At 37.2% G+C, this 22516-nt stretch overlaps 1 protein-coding gene across 3 annotated transcripts; it reads left to right on the top strand.

Annotated features, from left to right (window-relative positions):
* The first annotated feature begins 2518 nt into the window (after nucleotides 1–2518).
* Nucleotides 2519–22121, top strand: LOC126373980 (organic cation transporter protein-like). Of its 3 annotated transcripts, none has more exons than XM_050020404.1 (8): nucleotides 2519–2582; nucleotides 7785–8097; nucleotides 14359–14566; nucleotides 18331–18431; nucleotides 18960–19111; nucleotides 19872–20492; nucleotides 20812–20993; nucleotides 21823–22121. In XM_050020404.1, the coding sequence occupies exons 2-8, from the start codon at nucleotides 7946–7948 to the stop codon at nucleotides 22000–22002; spliced, it is 1596 nt and encodes a 531-aa protein (XP_049876361.1). In that variant the 5' UTR covers nucleotides 2519–2582; nucleotides 7785–7945; the 3' UTR covers nucleotides 22003–22121. The 3 variants fall into 3 exon arrangements, with proteins under 3 accessions (XP_049876361.1, XP_049876362.1, XP_049876360.1); XM_050020405.1 differs by lacking the exon at nucleotides 2519–2582 and adding an exon at nucleotides 4377–4448; XM_050020403.1 differs by lacking the exon at nucleotides 2519–2582 and adding an exon at nucleotides 6949–7032.
* The last annotated feature ends 395 nt before the right edge of the window (nucleotides 22122–22516 follow it).

The raw sequence follows: 22516 nt of genomic DNA, 5'->3' as shown, positions 1-22516 counted from the left end.
CCGGGAGACGCTTGGTAGGATCTTGAAATTTCATACAAAATACGTATCTATTATTGTATACACATATTACTTAATAATATTACATAATCTATACAATAAATATGGGTCGATATTATATAAGTGTGACATATTTTATAAGAAAATAAATGCTGAATCTACGGTGCTCTATATATCATTAGGTGTACTTTCGTGTGTGTCGAATATTGTGTGAATATTTTTAATATATTATCCTTCCAAATGAGATTACCTATTACCAATTCACCTTTAAGCTTTGTAATGTTTCTTAACCTGTATTATGGAAAATATTTGTGTCTAATTATTCAATAATATTTATTTTATTATTCATGGTCTTAAAAATATGATATTAATAATAATATGTATTATTCTATTAAACAATAACATTTGGTGTTTTCTTACTCGTAACATCTATAATTATATTAATAGATATTAAAAACACCAAATATTATCTAAGTTACCTTTTTCTGGTATTATTAGAAAATTATTTTCATGGTAAAATTGGGAAGTTATGTTTTAAGTATTAATTTTAATTAAGTATATTATTTTTAAGTATTACCAAACCTTATTATTGATGAACATATTATTGTACTCTATAATTAAGTACCTAGCTAGTTTATTAATTGTACCTACTTACTCTTTTTTTAATAAATCTCTATGCAGAAATTAAATAGATTGTTTTTCTTATTTAAGTAATAGGCAAGTTTCCAACTAAAATCAGTTACTTTTTACTAAATATCAAAACACGAAATCACTATGGAATTTGTAAGAAAAAGCACTCTATGACGTCGTAGAAACACGCGATAAAATGTGGGTCATATCATTACGTTTTTCTTTTTTAAAATTCATAAAATTTAAATTAGTTAAGTACTTAAATAGAAATCAGAAAATGTTTTTCTTTAGTTTTAGATCTGTTTTTATTTTGTAATTAGAATTTCGTAATTTATTTTGAACCTAGTTCACGACACCTGGAGTTCTAAAATACAGGTTAATCCTAGTTTAGGCTCCAGCTTCTACAATACCTGTATTGTGTAACAACATTGTTATATTTGTGGAGGTAATAAAATTTATTTACTTTACTTACTTACTTACACAATTCTTATAAGACACTGGAATCATTAATTAATAGACGAAACAATAACTAGTACTTACCTGCTTGAGAAGAAACGGTGAGAAAATTACCTCAAAGCGATTAGTCCGAAGGCACTTAAGTTGCGTTCTTTTAGTGCTGTGCCTATCTGTTATATAAAGTATTAGCATAGGAAGAACAATACTACGTATAGAACGGTAACTCTTCGCCCCGCACCAATTCGTATCAGGCGGCGACTTCACCTCCTCTCGGTCTTACTTAGATTCCCATTGACATTCAGAATTTGCCTTTCAACTGTTTTAAGACAGTAGTTAAACAAAAACTTTACAAAAAAGGTTATTTTAAAGTTAGTGATTATTTAGAAGATATGAATGCATGGGATTAACTGTCTGAGAACTGATATTAGGCAGCTAAATTACTCAATTGTATACCAATATTTTATGTTTTTTTTTTAAAAAAGAACGTCTAGGGCCCTGTGCCGAGGTTTTTCTTGCAGCTTCTTTTCCCCGGCTATACAGGTTGTGCGAAGCTGCAGTAGTTTTAGGCGGATGAGACGTTCGTTATGTAAAATTGACGCTTCAAAGTGTAACTATGTTACCTACTGAATAAATATATTTTTGAATTTGAATTTACTTTAGTGTTTAAAGTGCGCTAAACCGTTAAAGAGTTAAGGAGAGCGCACAGGCTGTCTGTGTCACTTGCACTATGCGTTAAGCGGCATACGATAAGAATTTTGTATGGGGTTTTGTATCAACTCACATTATACATATACCTACACACACATAAGATCACGCCTATTTCCCGTTGGGGTAGGCAGAGACGAAGGAATTCCACTTACTGCGATCCTGACACGCTATTTTCTCTACTTCCGCCTTGTCTTACAATGTTTTCCTATCAAGTAGTGGAGATAATCGAGCTGAACTGAGCCTACAATCAAGGGGATTAAAATGTCACATCGAAGCAATTCATCTAAAAAAGCAATATTGCTGTTTGACATTTGCGCATATAAAAGTAAGTGCGCAATTCAAACAACTGTCAAATAGCGATATTGCTTTCTCAGATGAATTGCTTCGATATGGCCTTTTTAACCCTCTGATCTTCGGTCTTCGCACTCCGACGCTTCACGAGCTGCTGCTGTGCAAACTGTTCAGGAAGATCGACCTGCGCGAGATGAAGGAATGTCACTTCTTCCACTGTCACCAATAACTGGATACGTGCTCGCCGATTTATAAAACTCATGAACCAGCAAAAAAAAAAACAAATAGTAAATATCTTCTAATAGGTAGGCCAGGCACTTGATATTTTTCCTCACTATTTATATCTTACAATAGCCAATAATAGTTCGTTGTTAGGTAAATCATTGTAAATCGATATTGACAGGGATTAGTCGTTTGGAATTTGATCTATTAAAAAAGAAATTGACAGTCAGTTTTTTTCTATTAAGTATCTATTTTTTATAGGGTATTGGTGTCACAAGGTGAGTAAGCACCTTACCTAAGACCTTTTGTCTCAAATATTGTACCGAGTGAGAGCCCTCAGCGCTCCCCATTTGTCCTGCCAAGTAGTTAATGCCATCTGCGGCAAATCCATAACAAGTCACACAAACTCACTCAAGTCACTTGCAACAGAGTCGAAATATCGGGAGTCTCATATCCCTGATTTAAACGCGGTAAGAACCTGTTATTATGTTTTTATAATTTAGTCACAAAATAAGAAAGCAACATTGAAAAACCATTCTGCGTGATAACCGCGCCGCACGCTGCGCGAAATATCGAGCGCTTCGACCAATAAACGATACGAATGCTATCTACGTAGATGGACGTCAAACGGTTATTGGTCGAAGGCTTCAATATAATTCGCGGCCCGCGCGGCGCGGTTGTCGTGCAGAGCCTACTGCGGGGTTAAAAAGACCACATCAAAGCATTTATTAAAAAGCAATATTGCAATTTGACATTTGCGCATATAAAATATCAAATATTTTTAGATGAATTGCTGTAATATAATATATTGGATTGTACAATAAAACTCCTTCACTCAACCATGTAGTGTACGAATATTAAAAATAATTAAATAAGTAATAAAATTAACTTAAATTTAACAATATAAATCTTGAATATACGCAATAACCTACAAGTATAAACATAAAAACAGATTCATACATTTTCATTTTGATTTTTCATTTTTTTAAGACAGATTTATTAAAGATTAAATGTTCCTTTAATTATTTAATATTAATATTCGCACGCTGTATGGTTGAGTAATAGACTTTTTTGATATAATGTATATTTAAGATCTTTTTTACCACTCTAGAGCGAATAAATTTTATTTCATTTCATTTTAAATGAGAGATTTTCCAGGCTACATTTCCAAAAAATAATATAGATTGCGCTGTAGATATTTAACGTGATAATTTCCAAAATACAATGTAATGGCAGAAGCAACTGTAAAAAATATAGCTGCTTGATATTTGGATTACATTAGAATGATGTTGCTACCTACATTGCATCTCTTTATTTTGATCAGAATAATATTAGCTGGAAGATGTAATTGTGCCTGGGTGTAATCAAAAACGTCATCATTTAGTACCCAAAAACAAAGATAAAAGATGCGTATGTATGTTGTCCATGAAATTAGAAGGTTAAACAAAGGAAAATCTGTACAGCGCCATCTGTATTGTTTTTGAGGAACGTAGCCTGGAAAGTCCCGCATTGTAACAGAGTAAAAATAATGGTGAATATTTTTTTTATTTACTTTTGAATACGTCTTGGTAGCGGTAATAAGCTGCTTGACAACCTAGTCAAATGAAATACTTTTTACGAAACGTCAAAACGAAAGTTTTCCTTGGAGTTTGTATGGAAATACTGTCCTGTGACGTCATCAATAAAAGCTGTCAAACGTCGTACTCATTGTTACTTAATTCATAAATTAAATCTGAAAATAAGTCGTAAAATAATAATTATGTAATTGATTTTTGAACATTTTAGAATGGCTTCTATTTCTGTGTTAGCAAGTTATAATTTATCTTTGATCTAGTCAAATAAAATACCCTATTTCTTTATTAGCATAAATGCAGTAGGACATTATACATTTTTATACACATGCAGAATACATTATTTTTTATGTGCTTTTATCAATATAGGTAGTTTATTTTTATGATTTATAAAATGCCACGCCTTTTTACGATGCATGTGTCGGTTTTGATAATTCTGGTGTGTGCTATACCCAGGCTGTGCCGAAGGTCACTATACTATTTAGCACCATGAATTATTTTTTTTAACTAAGTGAAGTTGTGTACATCTGTGAGTGTGCAAGATACCTACCTTCCTGAGTGCTATACAAACAGGTTATTCTTCTTATCGTGTTGAGTGTGAGGTGGAATACCAGCCTCATCAACCCTGGTGTCATATGATTCAGCCGCCAAAGGCCCCTGACATGTCTCATGTAACGATTACTCACATCAGTAAATAGTAACCGGGCAACGGCTTAACGCGCCTTCCGAAGCACGGATCATCTTACTTTCGGACAATCAGGTGATCAGCCTGTAATGTCCTAATCTAACTAGGGATCACAAAGTGTTTTTTTTTTGTGATATGTGATATGTCCCCACCGGGATTCGAACCCGGGGCCTCCGGATCGTGCGTGAGTCCAACGCTCAACCACTGGATCACAGAGGCCGTCAAAACAGGTAAAACCATGGTAGAGCCCTCAGCGCTCCCCATTTGTCCGGCCAAGTAGTTAAAGCCATCTGCGACAAATCTACAATAAGTCACGTCAAAAAAGATGTGTTAAGTATTCTTAAGTTATTTTATTCTTATAGAACGGCCCAAAGAAAGTCACTTATATGTATTTTATTATACCTTAATTAATTAATACATACATACATAAACTCACGCCCGTAATCCCTAGTGGGGTGGGCAGAGCCACAAGTAATCAAAGACAACTTGTAGCCACTGTTGATACGATGTCGTAAGCTGGATATGATGAACCTTATGGTGATAAGGGATCAGCCTATCGCCCATAACATTAGTCCATCATGTTAGAGGACACAATCCCTCTGTCGGTTTTTACGACATGCCCGGGAAGACAAGCAGCTGAACGTTTTCTATGTTTTTTATTTGCTCCCAGAACAGCATAGTGGCATAGAATTAATTAATTTGTCTTTTTATTTTTTTAATTTAAAAAGACATGGGACTGAAAATATTTCAATAAAACACTAATTTCTGTATCTTGTTAACACTAACAATCATAGAAATAACGGCCTCTGCGGTCCAGTGGTTAAGCATTAGGCTCACGATTCGGTCCCGGGTTCGAATCCCATCGACACCAGGGTTGATAAGGTCAGTCATTGACCTCAGAACCTACACTATAGAAGAAGAATAAGAAACGCTTATCGGTTACCTAAAGCTTCTGTTAGAATCTTAGACATCGCCCTAAGGTGAGGTTTGCACCTGGGGGGTTAAAAAGTCCACATTGAAGCAATTCATCAATTCATTTTATTTTATATTTATTAATGGCGTCTGTGTGATCACAAGCAATTCATCTAAAAAAGCAATATTAACTTTTGTTGACATTGCGCACTTACTTTTCAAAATCAGAATCATTTATTCAACGTCAATTTAACATTTTTGAATCTACGTCATTTCGCAAGGTGTTATGGCCAGCTGAAGCTTTTATATGCACAAATGTTAAATTGCAATTTTGTTTTTCAAATTCAAATTCAAAAATATCTTTATTCAGTAGGTAACATAGTTACACTTTGAATCGTCAATTTTTACATAACGAACGTCTCATCCGCCTAAAACTACTGCAGCTTCTCACAACCTGTATAGCGGGGAAAAGAAGCTGCAAGAAAAACCTCGGCACAGGGCCTTAGACGTTCTTTAAAAAAAAAATGAATTAATTCAATGTGGCCTTTTAAAGTAAGTGCTCAATGCAAACAAATGTCAAATAGCAATATTGCTTTTTAAGTGAATTTGTCTTTTTAACCCCCTGAACAGATACAGGATGTTTTAAAGAAAGTTCAAATCAAGATAAAAGAAGTCTTTGATGGGAGTGGAGAAAGCGAAAGTGGTGTGTCAGGGTCGTACTAAATGGAATTCCGCAGTCTCTGCCTACCCCAACGGGAAACGGCCTCCGTGGTCCAGTGGTTCGAGCGTTCGGCTCACAATCCGGAGGTCCCGGGTTCAAATCCCGGTGGGAACATATCACAAAAATCTCTTTGTGATCCCCAGTTTGGTTAGGACATTACAGGCTGATCACCTGATTGTCCGAAAGTAAGACGATCCGTGCTTCGGAAGGCACGTTAAGCTGTTGGTCCCGGTTACTGTTTACTGATTTAAGTGAGTAATCGTTACATGAGCCATGCCAGGGGCCTGTGGCGGCTCAATCATAACCCTGACACCAGGGTTGATGAGGCTGGTATTCCACCTCACAACCCACACGATAAGAAGAAGAACGGGAAATAGGCTTGATCTTATGTAAGTGTCGTGGCCAGATGTTAGAATTGATTATTTCATGATGTGTTCCACAATTTCGTGAAATAGTCATATTTCATGAAATAGAATGTCGCTCGTTGGCCATATCATTATGTAGCTTGGCCAGATCAATGAACACAAAACGTTTAACGATATGAGCAACTAATTGCATGATACTTCATGATATGGCCAAACTTTGGGAATCATATCGTAAAATTAGTATTATGTTGTAATCTCTGCAACACATCGCTATGTGTAGAACTGTCTTTAAGAACTAAATAATAAAAGTTTATTTGCGACTGACACTTAATATGACTTATAAATAAACTAGACCTGTTATTTGATATCTCTTTCTATTGATGCTATATTCTCGTTGAAACTGGTAGTTTTGTAGTATCTTGTGATGCGCAGACGCGTCTTAACGGTTTCCTAATATATTTGATCACAAAAATGGTAATTTTGGATTGTTAGCTCCAATAAGTTATACATAGTTTCTGAGTGAAATGTTGCCATAGAGTTTAATCTCACAGGTGCCTATAATTTAAAAACATTTTATTTTTTATTATGGTGCACTTTCGTAATGCGTAAATTTTTTTTTCTACTCCTCTACTTTAATCTGGCATTTAAATAACCAAAAAGTCTAATATAAGTACATACATAATTAAACTCTTTGAAAAAGTGTATGCTCTATGGCCTATAAAAGCATTGTTTACAAAGTGTAACTGTACTATAATGTCGCCAAAAAAGCATTGTTGTTGTTTTTTTTTTGACCTGGAAACTGGCACCTTTACTTTGTTTGGTGCCATAGATATACTATAAAAAAAAAGTATACATTTGCCGCCATTTTCCCGCGCGTTGGAAAATAAATTGGAAAATTTTTGTGTTTCGTTTAAAATTACGTCGTCGTAGAAAAAGTATTGTATGCAACGTTGTATAACTAGGTCAAAAAATGCTCGTGGCGTCTCTTATTGCGATGTTCGCCAAGGCTCACATCGCAACTCACGCCACTCGCATTTTTTGACCCTTCTTATACAACTGTTGCATAAAATACTATTATAAATCAATACTTTAGAACCCTATCGCAATAACTTATTTGACAATTTGAAACACAGTCTCACTAAATATCGAATATGTTATTGCGACAAGGTTGTTAAGTATACATATTTTTAGCCATTCACCACCTTAGCATTATCCCGTTTTCACAGGATCTGCGTACCTAACTTCAAGATTCGACAGGTCCGGTTTTTACGCAAGCAACTGCTTGTCTGACCTTCCTACCCGAAGGGAAAACCAGCCCAATACAGGTTAGGTCGCATATCTTCGAAACGCATAGCCATATTTCTGTAAATCAAGAGACACTTCCAAAATGGAGGCACAGAAGCACCATGACATAGTGGAAGTACTGGACAAGTTTGGCAGGTATCAGTGGGCGCAGTATTTCTGGGCGTGTCTACCATCGTTGGTGGTTACAATGGTCAACATCAACTTTGTGTTCGTCGCTGGTGACATGGACTACAGGTGAGTGTGGAAAACTATACCACGATGGTCGTGCTTCACCCCTTCAAAGCCCATATCAAACGTGTTCGCGATCGCGCCGCGTTTGTAATGGGCCGTCTTCATTGTCTCCTTAACAAGCGTAGTAAATTATCCCTTAGGAATAAGGTGAAAATGTACAAGACTTGCATCCGTCCGATCATGACCTATGCAGGGGTAGTTTTCGCTCACGCAAGTCCCTCTCAAATTCACCGTCTACAGGTAATACAAAATCGTTTCATGCGGAAAGCCACGTGAGCTCCGTGGTTGCTTCGCAATGAAAATCTGCACATTGACCTATGTCTGCCAACCATTGCCCATTGACTTTCTGTAATTGTTTTGTGAAAATTTGATATGATGTTATTGTTTTTTTTTTGTGTGTGGCGCCCTTTTATAATAAACTATTTCTATTCTATTCTATACCTTACGAGTATTAAATGGTATCTATAGTTAGAATAGAATGTGACTGGACATAAATATAGTACATGCCATGTCAGGGGCCTTTGACGGCTCAATAGTAACCCTGACACCAGGGTCGATGGGGTTGGTAATCCACCTCACAACCCACACGATAGAAGAGAGAGAAAATTATAGTACAGGAGGGTTAAAATGGTCGCATTGAAGCAATTCATTTAAGAAAGCAATATTACTATTTGATGTTTGCATTGCGCACTCACTTTTACATGCGCAAATGTGAAATTGCAATATTGCTTTTTTAGATGAATTGCTTCGATGTAACCTTTGTTACCCTCCAGTGCTTCTATTTTCTTAAAACCCATCGGTAATCATCGTTTTTTCCGAATACACACGAATGCTAATTTCCATGTTAATTTATTATCAAATTCGTGTATCGGAATTTGAATTCAGAATAATACCTACCTGCTTACTTTATTGTTGTGTTGTTCACGCGGGAATCAAAACAAAAGAACTACAGCAACTAATTCTGAATTCAAATGAGGGAGTTTCCAAGCTAAGTTTCTTAAACACAATAAAGATGGCGCTGTAAAGAGTTTCCTTCATTTAACCTTCTAATTTCATGAATTATACAGGGTGTTAGTGACATCGTAACGAAAACTTTGAGGGGTGATTGAGGCCATGATTTTTAGATGATATCAAGTGGAATTTTCCGTCGCAAAAGTATGGAATTGAAAATAATTAAAAAAAACACAAAAAATTTCAGGAAAATTCTGACTGAAAATTCTACTTGATATCAACTCAGAATCATGGTCTGAACCATCCCCCTGAGTATTTGTTACGGTGTCACTAACACCCATACCTACTTGTATGGCTACCGTATGTACTTGTGTGGGGTGTAAGTGACATCGTAACGAATACTGAGGGGGATGATTCAGCTAATTATTCTGAGTTAATATCAAGTGGAATTTTTCATCGCAAAAGTATATAATTGGAAATCATTGAAAAAAAATTAAAAAAAATCATGAATTTTGCGACGAAAAATTCCACTTGATATTAACTCAGAATCATGGCCTGAATCATCCCCCTGAGTATTCGTTACGATGTCACTAACACCCTGTATACATATACTTACATCTTTTATTTTTGTTTTTTTTTTGTATAAATGACGACCCTTTTTATTACACCCAGGCACAATTATATCTTCCACCCATTATTATTCAAATCAAAATAAAGAATAGCAATTATTTTATTTATTTATTTATTTGGGGAACAAACAGATATAGACTTAATAGCTAGATACAATTATTTGCGTTGTAATGTTTACAATATGAAGCCTACATCCTTTACATTCTCACTGAGACACTTATAATCTAATATAACAACTGCTCCTCAATTTACGGACGGACCACTTGGTGACAGGCCATTGGCCTATCGCCCAAGTACCCAATAAAAGAAAAAAAAAGAATAAAGTAATAGGATATAAACTAAAAGGGCTATGAACCTTTCTGGCATATCTCAGTGGCGCCACCTAGCGGATTTTTTAAAACTGCGGCGCACGATGAAACCTATGCAAATCGATAGGGGACACTTGTCTGAACAAAAAAGCTTTAATGGACCTATGCTCTAAAGTGTCACGTTTTCAAGATATCTAGCTTGAAAGTTACGAAAAGTGTCGTATGGATAAATCGATTTTACTATTTATCTATATACAATCGTAATATAGTGACAAAGTGATTGATTATACATGAAACATTATTTAATATACAACATATTTATCTTATTGAAAAAATGAAATTAATAAATACTTGCAACAACATTAATGGTTTTTGTCTTTGCTACATTATATAGGAAGTACATAGGTACTTAACTGTGCACACCTTATCTAAGGTTACTAATTGCAAACTGAGTTTATCAGTTTGTGTTATGTATGATATAGGCGTCATTTACTCCTTAACTTGATTTTACTTGACACAACGATAGGATCTAATGAAATATAAAATAAAGTTTACATTTTTATAAACGCAATGCGTTTAGTGCGGCATCATTAGTACTCGTTAAAAAGCAGAATTCTCGAAGTTTAAGAAATCTGTGTAAGAGAAACAAAATGGTGTACTTATTAACTGCCATTTTGCTTTCTCGTTTAATTCCAGGAACTACGAAAATGGAGGTCCTTTGTTTAAAGTTGCACGAATTTCTATTATTTCGGCGGAATCAACAAGGATAGCGAATAGCCATACAATAAGTGTGAGTGAGACAACATCATACAATAAATACAATAGGACGATTGGCAGCCGGGTGAACTTTCAGTCAGTTTGCCACTTTCATCTTCAACGTGCGCACGCGCTTTTCTCTGTTCTGAGACTCTATCCTGTTCATTCTGTTGTATTTGTTACCACTGTTGAGTTTGTTCATATTGCTCTTGAGTTTGTTAGTATTTTTGTTGACTTTGTTAGTGTTATTGTTGAATTTGTTGTTGTTGTCTTGGCAAGATGTCCAGTCATGTTGGTGCCAAGCAATGTTTTTTGTTGTGGTGTAAGCACTGTTCGTGGCCCGCGCCGAAGATCTTGGCGTCCTATATAGTCTTACTTGACAACTGAAGATTATATTGCTAGGCACCCCAACATCCTGAATTATGCTCGCCACTTATTTGACGATCGAGAGCTAAGTAATCTTATTTGAACATTGCAAAAATTAAAAATCTCAGTATGCAGTGTATCTGGTATCTATATTATAGTCCCTGGTCAGTATAATACATAAAATGACAATGTATAATTCGGCTCGTTTCTCAATCGTGCTTTTCATAATCGAAATGTCATATGAAAAAAAATTCGTGTATGAAAATAATATATATCCTACTTTATCGAAGCTCTCATTATGTAGCGTCTTAGACGGAGTGTAATCAACGCAAAACATTTTTAACAGAAAGTCGTCAACTTATCTCTATTATACTTAGCCAGAGATAGCTCTTACGCCAAGCGTATCACTTGTGTACCAGACTTACGCTTTCAATAGATTTTATAGCCAACTATTACCACTTAATTATGTATAATAAATGATATTTGCATTTTTTGTAACAGTAGAGAGTAATCAGTTCATATTAATGCAAGCACAACGGTAAGGCTGTTTTTTCATCTGACATGTGCTACGTTGCTAGGTTTAATATCCACCAATCAGATAATTGGGTCTGATTCTGATCGGCACAATGAACCCGATTGTAGGGTATGCAACGTAGCATCTAGCATGTTACTGGTGGAAACGCAGTCTAAATGTGACGTACTTACTTCATTATTGATGGAACAGTATTCTTATCGTTTCCAGCTAACTACGCAATACCGAATATGCCACATTTAAAAGAGGAAGTGAGGATTGCTTGCGCCCTAATAAATGCCTTCGGAAAACGGGTGACAGATCACCCACTCGTAAATGAAATAAGCAACGATATATACCTTAAGCACGACGCCCCAAACTATCTGTGCGAGTTTGTAATACAAAACAATTTAAATCAACGCAGAGACGCTTTCCAAGCTATGAACTCAAGTGAAGGCTTTCAACAGTTTCCCATCTTATCATATGAGGATCTGTTGATAATGTCTCTGGGGCCGTATCAAGTGACGCAGGCAAGAAGCTACTATGGCGAACACCTAAAAGAAAACGGAACGTTTTTCATTGAAGTGTATGAAGATTTTGAAGTTGACTATAATTTAAATCAATACAACTTAGTAGTTTGTGATCCTTGGCTGACAAGAGCTAAAATACTCTCGAGGCACCAGAGCAACAGAATTTATTTTGTATATATCTTGCTAAATAATAGTTTGAAAAACAGAAATAAACTTGTCGGTCACTATTGCAGCTGTATAGTTGGAAAACGGACACTCGGGTGCTGTGCTCATGTCATGTGCATAGTTTGGTATATGGGATGGGCTCGGCACCAAGAAATTCAACCCCCTGCTGCCTTTTTAGATCAAGTTATTATTTCTGATGAAGAAGAAGATTGATTATTCAAGAAGACTGATATTCATTATCCTAATAGGTACGAATTTGTATAAAAAAGCCTATTTGTTATAAGTATCACTGTATGTATTCAATAACAATTAGTATTGATTTCATTTTAAGCAAAATATAAATAACTATATGACTACTTTTACGATGTTTTATTTCATACTTATAAAAACACAACTAAGAAAATCGATGAATAATTGAACAATGTGTTCATGTAATATGATTGTTATGAACTAAACAGCTTAAGGTCCCGTTGCATTGAAGGCACACACCCCGTTGGTGTGTCTATACGAACTAGGTATGTTCCATACACTGCTGTAAAGTAAAGTAGTCCTAAAAGCGAATTTTCACACCCCACCTGCTTTCACTGTGATTAGACATTTAAGCTGCCTTTCATTGAATAAACATAAAAACTCAAAAAGTGTGAAATTGTTAGACAATCATAGCAAATAACTTTGAGCGTGATTACCACGAGAATAAGTCATGAGCTGTACATCTCACGACGTGTTTCTGGATTTCTTTTAAGTTACACATAAAAGTAAGTTATAGATATTTATTTTACCTATTTTCTATTTATTTATTTTTCAATAAAGTAAATATGTGGTATATTAAACACTAATATTCCATGCATAATCACTTAGTCACTATATTCCAATTGCATATAAAAGTAAAATCGATTTGTTCATACAACACTTTTCGGAACTTTCAAGCTAAATATCTTGAAAACGTGACGCTTTAGAGCATAGGTTCATTAAAGCTTTTTTGTTCAGAAAAGTGCCCCCTATCGATATGCACAGGTTTCATCGTGCGCCGCAGTTTTAAAAAATCCGCTAGGTGGCGCCACCAGGCTATGCCAGCCTCCATAGTGAAAATGTTCAATGCCCTTTGTTGATGTGTGTGTGTGTGTGCGTGCGCGCGCATATGTGTGCATTGGTGTGGTTGTCAGCCCTGCGATGCAATGTAGCAATATAGGTAGCAAGTAGCAACATAATTCTATACATAATGTGATCCAAATATCAAACAACAATTATTTTGATATATGCTTCATTACATTGTAATTTTAATATTATACTTCATTAAGTACATTATTTTGAATAATTATGTACCCGAGTAATGAGAAAATAGGTAATTATCACGTTAAATCTCGACAGCGCCATCTATAATTATTTTCTCAATTCTCAGTTATTTATTGCATTCCGAGTAGTACGGTCACGAGTACTAACTAATATGTATACACTTTGAAACCAAGTCACATTAACTTTTTTGACAAATTAAACAGTAAGTCTCATTGAATGTCAAATATGATAGTGCGACAGGGTTCTAAAGTGGGTACATGATATTGCTCATGACTGTACAATGGGGTGTTACATAGGCATAGGAACTAAAACATGGACCCTGTAGGGCACAGCAACATTGAAGGGAAGAGATGAAGTGTGTATTAAAATTAAAACTTATCATTATTAGTTTACAGCCTCCGTGGTCGAGTGGAGGCCCCGGGTTCGAATCCCGGTGAGGACATATCACAAAAATCACTTTGTGGTCCCTAGTTTGGTTAGGACATTACAAGCTGATCACCTGATTGTCCGAAAGTAAGATGATCCGTGCTTCGGAAGGCACGTTAAGCCGTTGATCCCGGTTACTACTTACTGATGTAATCGTTACATGAGCCATGTCAGGGGCCTTTGGCGGCTCAATAATAACCCTGACACCAGGGTAGATGAGGTTGGTATTCCACCTCACAACCCACAGGATAAGAAGAAGAGATTATTAACTTTTGGAGATCATAGCCTGGAAAGTCCATCAGGATGATGAAGTTGTGTTATTTTTCAGATGCAAGATACCAGAATGTGAAACAGTGGACTCGACATCACAACAGCCATCGTGGTGGCCTAGTGCGACCTTAGACCAATGTTCAAAACCGCTACTGTCCGATGACTTCTACCTGCAAAAAGGACCGTGTTCCAAAGCAAGTTTTACCAAAGAGACCGGCAGATGTACTGAGTGGATCTACGAGAGTAATAATACTATAGTTTCGGAGGTACTTAGCATCTCTCTCTCTATTTAAGAGCTGCGCTCTTGTCGGTGGAATAATCGCCATTCCTCTCTTCTTGCCGCCAAAACCTTCACCTCCCGAACGTAGCACAGTGTACGCGTGTGTGTGTGTGTGTGTGTGTGTGTGTGTGTGTGTGTGTGTGTGTGTGTGTGTGTGTGTGTGTGTGTGTGTGTGTGTGTGTTGTGTACGTAGCATAGTGTTTTATAAACCCTGATTTTGTGTCATCTTGTTTTTTATCCAAAATACTATAGACGCTTGAATTGTAAGTAATTTCTAAATAATTTGTACGCCGGCGTGGTCGACGATTTCCCTCAATCAGCGCTTATCGCTATCGACCCACTAGGGTTGTTTAATTCTTTCAAATATTTTTCCTCTCAGACGACGCGCCGAGCCGAGGTTCGCGCCCAACTGGGCACCCACAGGCCCGTTGTCTTAAACGTTGTACCGGGTGAGCCAAGTAAGGCAAGCTGACCTACGTGACAAGAGAGACATTAGAAACTCCGAAATCGATACAGCTTGTAATTTAACAGGAAAAAAAATAAAGTTATGTCTAAAATCCGGGTCTAAATTTCGGAAAAAAACAAACCTAATAATTTTGATTAGGTACCTATTCCGATTACCAGTACTTAATACTCACCATAATATACCAATTATTGGCGAAAATTCAACGAATTACGCGGTTAATTAATGAATTCTATACTTACTTGTATAGAATTTATTTTCGCCTAATTAAGACACTCCACATGTATAATTAGATGACCTTCTTACCATGACACTGTCGACGTATTCCTCTTAAACATTTACAAACATAAGCGTTTATAAATCTAAAGTAACTATAATAAAGTAGGTAAGCGACTATAAAATAGATAATAATTCACACTTCCCTATCTTATTATACCTCAATGCGGTGAAAAAGCGACATTTTATCTCATGTTGATAACAAACTAAATACGACTTATATTGTTCCGCAAATCACAAAGCTAATTTTATAACGAGGTACTTTCCAGGCTACGTTCACCAAAGATAGATAGATGGCGTTGTTCAGTTTAAACGTGATAATTACCTATTTTCTTATTACTCGAGTAAGTACATAATTATTAAAAATGACAATGTAATGGCAGAAGCATACAGGGTGTTAGTGACATCGTAACGAATACTCAGGGGGATGATTCAGGCCATGATTCTCAGTTAATATCAAGTGGAATTTTTCGTCGCAAAATTCATGATTTTTTTTTAGGTTTTTTTTAATTATTTTCAATTCTATACTTTTGCGATGAAAAATTCCACTTGATATTAACTCAGAATAATCAGCTGAATCATCGCCCTCAGTATTCGTTACGATGTCAATTACACCCCACACAAGTACATACGGTAGCCATACAAGTAGGTATGGGTGTTAGTGACACCGTAACGAATACTGAGGGGGATGGTTCAGACCATGATTCTGAGTTGATATCAAGTGGAATTTTCAGTCTGAAAATTCCTGAAAATTTTTGTTTTTTTTTTAATTATTTTCAATTCCATACTTTTGCGACGGAAAATTCCACTTGATATCATCTCAGAATCATGGCCTCAATCACCCCTCAAAGTTTTCGTTACGATGTCACTAACACCCTGTATATAAAAATAATTGTTGCTTAATATTTGGATTACATTGTGTCATTGTACAGCATTATGTTGCTAACCATATTGCTTCTCTTTATTTTGATCAGAATAATAATGGGTGGAAAAAGTAATTGCGCCTGGGTGTAAATGATGCATATGTTATGTTTCTTCGTTGGGTGTCGCAATTTGAGTGTACTTATCTTTAGTATTATAAAAGCTGGTTGATGTAGGCAGAGGGTGTAAGCATTAAAACAGCAGGGCTTCACAGACGAACACTGTATTGTCTTTGTAAACATTTGTTGTTAACACGTCACAAATATAAATGGAATTGTACTGAGGTGTAGGATTACATTGAGAGAGAATATAAATTGTCGATGTATGAACGGCAGACATAATTGCAGAGAGATAATAGAAAGAAGTAAAACGTCACCTAGTTTGACATTATGGTAAAGGGTTGCCATATTTAACAAGTATAAGATGTACTAGTATAATAATATCTGGGATTAATGTCGATACAAACCCTTTTAGGGTTTTCCGATGTTAACTATTTAAAATGTAGCATTAAATTGTATCTATGATAAATAAATAAATAAATAAATAATGTCTGTTATCTATGAAATTAGAAGGTTAAACGAAGGAAAATCTGTAAAGCGCCATCTGTTCGGCTCTTGGTTATGTTCGGCTCTTGGTTTATGTGGACTGTATGTAGATGGTGAGAGGTCGAGGGTTCTAAATCCAACTGCAGCAAAACACCAGATTGTTACTTTTCACTGTTTAATTAAATTGTTAATAAAAATACACTTTTACACATTCGCGGGAAGCGTCGGCCATTCGAGACTAAAACATTGCCATACCAAAAAATATTATTTAATTATCTTTATACTTGTGTTGCCAGCAACACCATCTATAGGTATTGATTTTTCTCAGGACGTCCACCACCACCTTATGATCATTTCGACAAACATCCGTCTTGCTTTTTTTGTAATTGTTCAGTGGAAATTTGATATGATGTTGTTGTCTTTTTTTTTGTGTGTGTGGCGCCCTTTTATAATAAACTATTTCTATTCTATTCTATTTTAAGGAACATACCCTGGAAAGTCCATACATATACATAAACTGCCTATATACGTCCCACTGCTGGGCACAGGCCTCCCCTCAATCAACCGGAGGGGGTATGGAGCATACTCCACCACGCTACTCCACTGCGGGTTGGTGGAGGTGTTTTTACGGGTAATAGCCGGGACCAACGGCTTAACGTGCCCTCCGAAGCACGGAATCATCTTACTTTTTCGGACAATCAGGTGATTCAAGCCTGAAAACTCCTTACCAAACAAAGGACAGTCTCACAAAGTGATTTCGACAATGTCCCCATCGGGAATCGAACCCGGACCTCCAGGTCGTGAGCCTAACGCTCTAACCACTAGACCACGGAGGCTGTTACTGGAAAGTCCACTTGATATTAACTCAGAATCATGGTCTGAATCATCCCCCTCAGCTTGGTACGGTGTCACTAAGTAGACGACAGGTCGACATGGCAATTCTCTAGTGACGTGACGTTTTCAATATCGATATATTTTTATTATGTATGTAACAAAATGTGAATAAAATAATACCACGTTTTCATTTAAGTTAATATTTATTCAGTTGAATCATCTAACGTTAATTTTATTTCTAAAATATTATTCTTAGTTTTCAATTATATGTAAAATATACTTGCTATATTTATAATTTTGATTGACCATACATATTTAGATTAGATTTCTTTTAAATCTATTGTTTTTCTTTTGTGTTAATGTTAATTTCTAATTCAATAAATTATGTGAGCGAGATTATAATCGATAAACGCGGTCGATACGGACTCGTGCGACACTAAGACTAAGACGCCGCGGGGACTGTGCGGGTGTGCGGGGCGACCCCGCCTCCGCGGCTCACCTCATGCCCCGATTGCCATGTCGACCTGTCGTCAACAGTACTTGTATGGTTACCTGTATGTAATGAATATTACTGAGAGAGTTAATACTTGAAAATAATTTAAAAGAACTAAAAAATATCATAAATTTCGCTTCCAGCAATATCCAGTAATACGGTGGTCCAATTAAAAGCCCTCTCTTAACCGACTTCATGTAGGTACTCTATATTTCCAGTTAAACTTGGCGTGTCAACCATGGAAGATCAACCTGGTGGGTACGATACACAACATTGGGATGCTTTTCTCCATGCTCATATGTGGTTGGATGTCAGACAGGTAGATACAAGTTTGATTATCTCTCGTGTGTTGTGTGAGGTCCGATAACCGACATCATCAACCCTGGTGTCCTGGTTTGGTGGTGGTGGTGTGGTGGTGGACTATGACCCACCAAAGGCCCCTGACATCCTGGTACCCGGTACCGACTGCTTATCGTGCCCTCCGAAGCACGGATCATCTTACTTTCGTTTTTCGACTTTCGAACCCTGATATCATAGTTAGTATTGAGCCACCAAAATCTCCTGACATGGCTCATGTACAACTACTTACTTACATCAATAAGTAGTAACAGGGACCAACAGCTTCACGTGCCCTCCGAAGCACGGATCAGCTTTCGGACAAGCGGGTGATCAGGATGCAATGTTCTAACCAAACCACAAAGTGATTTTTGTTATATGTCCCTCGGGATTCAAACCCGGGACTTCCAGATCGTGAGCTTATCGCTCAACCACTGTACCACGGAGGCCGTTAACGTTAGTAATAATTTTATTGTCTTTCTTGCATAAAAAAGGAATTAATAACTTTCAGGTTTGGGCGTAAACCTACTATGATATTCTGCGCGACAGCCTGTGTTATCGGTCATCTAAAGCAGTTCGCAACCTCATATTACATGTACGTCACCGTCGAATTCTTCGAAGCCATGGTCTCTGGAGGGGTCTACTTGTCTACTTCTGTCATGTGTAAGTACAATAACTCACGCCCGTAATCTGTAATGGGGTTGGCAGAGTTGCAAGTAATCAGAAGACAGCTTGCTTTTCTTTTGGTATTTAATTCTAAGTTTGATATACTTATTGAACAAAAGTTCAACTAAGGAGTGGAATTCTCTGCCGTATTTTGTATTTCCGAATGCATAGAACCCAGGTGCTTTCAAGCCCAGAGTGAACAGGCACCTTCTGGGCGAGCTCCATCTTAGGCCTCGTCAATGCCTTCAAGCAAGTCTGGGGCCAAGAGCAAACCCATCAAAGGCAAAAAAAACCTGACAGAAGATTGAACCAAGTGTTTACGGCCATAATCTTGAATGGTGCATCATGATAAAATCGACATACTTAATCCTCTGTCGGTTTTTATGACGTGCTTAGGAAGTTAAGCAGCTGATTCCGTGATTTGTGCCTCGCAATAGGCTCGCCTTCCATTACATTGGAATTAAGCTGGCGAGGAGCGGGTGTAACATTACTATACACTTCTGCCGTCATTTAATTTATTTTTTGACATAACTTATTGTAGATTTGCCACAGAAGGCATCAACTACTTGGCCGGAAACTTCTGCCGTCACGTTACATCAATTATCTATAAAATAAACATGAATTAAGTCATCATCATCAGCCGTACGACGCCCACTGCTGGGCATAGGCCTCCCCCAAGTGAATGTATTAATTAGTTAATTCAATTCCATGAAGGTAGGCTTAAAGAGTTGTCATGGGCTTTATTTTTTAATTCCAGTGATAGAACTTGGAAGCAAACAGAACCGGGTCTTTGCTGGTGTATTACTGGCCTGTGTCATCTACTGCGGAGAGTCCCTCTTCGCTGGGATAGCCATGCTCGTCCCCTACTGGAAGAACTTGATAAGAATTATCAACACACCATCAGTATTCTTCATCACTTACCTATTCTTCTTCAAAGAGAGTCCGCGGTGGCTCGTGGTAAACGGAAAAGCTGAAGAAGCGAAGAAGATGATAGAAAACATAGCTGATGTTAATAAAATTCCAATCAACAAGCAGGATTTGAAGGAAATCGATGAGGAAAAGCTAAAATTAATATTTAATATAACTAATTACGAAGTCAAAGAAGGTTACAAAGATATATTTAGGTCCACAGAGATTATGAAGCGACTTGCGGTCTCCTGTTTCTGTAGATTCACATGTGGATTTGTGTATTACGGTCTGATGTTTAATTCCGTGTTGCTACCAGGGAATAAACATATAAACTTTTTGCTATCCACTGTGATGTCGTTTCCAGGAGAGCTTATGGCACTGTATCTGATGAACAAAGTTGGTAGAAAACTGCCGCTCATCGTGGGGTACTTGCTCTGTGGCGCCATGTGTGTCTCTTCTGCGTATGTTAGTAAGTACGAGTACCTTCTTAGATAAGGGTGTTTCCGTTCAACTTGTACACTCACACAAAGAGACAGAGAGACGAAGCCTTTCAAATGTGTTGTTGGAGGAGGATGGAAAGAACAAGTGGGACAGAAATGGTTACCAGCGGGCCTAGCACCGTAGCGCGCGACTCTTTCTCGCCTCGACATACCTACGTCACCCGTCATTCTCCCACAGTACTGCACAGAAAGAGACAGACGATCTCTGTCGCGGCGAGAGAGAGTCGCGTGCTTACGGTGCTAAGCCCGCAGGTTTTATAGGTAGCTAATATATTTCTGCATTTCCAGCGGCGATCTGGGGGAAGATTGCGATGTTTCTACTGGGCAAGATGGTGATATCGGCGTGTTTCACTGGCATCATTACGTACACCATGGAGCTGTTCCCCACCAGTACGCGGGCCAGCCTGCTGGGGTTCGGATCCATACTGTCAAGAACGGGGGCCATGCTCGCGCCACTCACCCCAATGCTGGTATGTTTTCCAAAACGAACCGTATGGTGATCAGCCCATTACCCATAACAATATTCAATCACACATCTTCTTCTATCGTGTGAGTTGTGAGGTGGGTTACCAACGTCATCAACCGTGTCAGGGTTATTACTGAGCCGCCAAAATCCTCTGACATGGCTCATGTACGACTACTAAATTACATCAGTAAGTAGTAACAGGGAACAACGGCTTAACGTGCCTTCCGAAGCATGGATCATGTTACTTTCGGACAATCAGGTGATCAGCCTGTAATGTCCTAACCAAACTAGCTATTACAAAGTGTTTTTCGTGATAAGTCCCCACCGGGATTCGAACCCGGAACCTCCGGATCGTGAGCCCAGCGGTTCACCACTGGACCACAGTGACCGTTATTCCAATACACTAGAAGGGCCCCATCCCTCATAAAGAGAAAATATCAAATGAAATTACTTGATCCCAAGTCCAAATTTTTTGATCTAGATATTAATAAAAATTATTCTCAAACCACATTTTAATGTTAAATTCTAGCAAACCCGTCAACCGGGTGTTTTTTACGTAAGTATTATTTTACGCTTTAGAAAAATATAATTAATCTGCTACCATTTTTTATATAAATTTTGGATGGGATTTTTAAATTTTTGTCTAAAATTGACGTATGTTCCATGAATTTTATGCCTGTCGATTACCCGTCTCTTTCCTTTTAGGCGGATAAGAAAATGACAGGTATAACTTAAAATAAAATTAGGTGGTGTGTACAGGAAGCAGCCCCAGTGTCCATTTATTTATTTATTATAATCATGTTGTAACTTTTGTAATTTATTTATTTTTTCAGATGCCAATAGCGCAGGTGCTTCCGTCAGTGTTTTTCGGCGGTTCAGCGCTGATCTCCGGGTTACTCCTAATCCTAACTCCAGAAACCAAGGACTTACCACTTCTGGACACCATAGAGCAAGTGGACACCCTCGCCAGACAGACCAGGGAAATGAAAAAACAGTCCAACAAACAGATATAGGGGTCTACTTGAAGTCAAACGCCTTTTGTAAGTAGTGCGTATTTTAATACAACAACACCCAATATAGTACTATAAGTAATTATAATACTGTAATTAAAAGCATAATCATTAAGAAAATAAAACAACAGTCTAAATTTTTTACATTAGCCAATAACCCGACAGAATTATGTTGACAGCACACGTCAAACGGTTTACATACCAGCGAGATACCTTTTTGATTCGCCCGGGTTATTCATTCATTTACTCATTCCTCCTAAAATTAAGAGCTGTCAATCATCCGTCCCTTTCCTTTTCGGCGGATAAGAAAATGACAGGTTTAAGGTGATGCGTTTTAGTCAGCTAGGTAACGCTGCGTCAGTAGATGGCGTTACTTCTGCAGTTTTCGTATTTTTTTCCATTTATTCGTTTAGTGTTGAGTTCTGACCCAGTGAAATGTTAGGTGGCGAAATCTTACATACATTATCTTTAAGTTAAGCTACAATTTTGAAGTATTTACTGAAGATATCATATTGAA

This window comes from Pectinophora gossypiella, chromosome 16 (genome assembly GCF_024362695.1).
Source record: "Pectinophora gossypiella chromosome 16, ilPecGoss1.1, whole genome shotgun sequence".
NCBI classification, from domain to species: domain Eukaryota; kingdom Metazoa; phylum Arthropoda; class Insecta; order Lepidoptera; family Gelechiidae; genus Pectinophora; species Pectinophora gossypiella.
This window is presented reverse-complemented; position numbering and strand designations above follow the sequence as displayed.

Excerpts from the sequence above, each read along its gene's own strand:
- LOC126373980 (XM_050020404.1), top strand. The coding sequence starts at position 7,946 with ATGGAGGCACAGAAGCACCATGACATAGTGGAAGTACTGGACAAGTTT. Across the intron at positions 14,567-18,330 it reads ATAATACTATAGTTTCGGAG|TTAAACTTGGCGTGTCAACC; the intron begins GTACTTAGCATC and ends CTATATTTCCAG. Across the intron at positions 19,112-19,871 it reads CTTGTCTACTTCTGTCATGT|TGATAGAACTTGGAAGCAAA; the intron begins GTAAGTACAATA and ends TTTTAATTCCAG.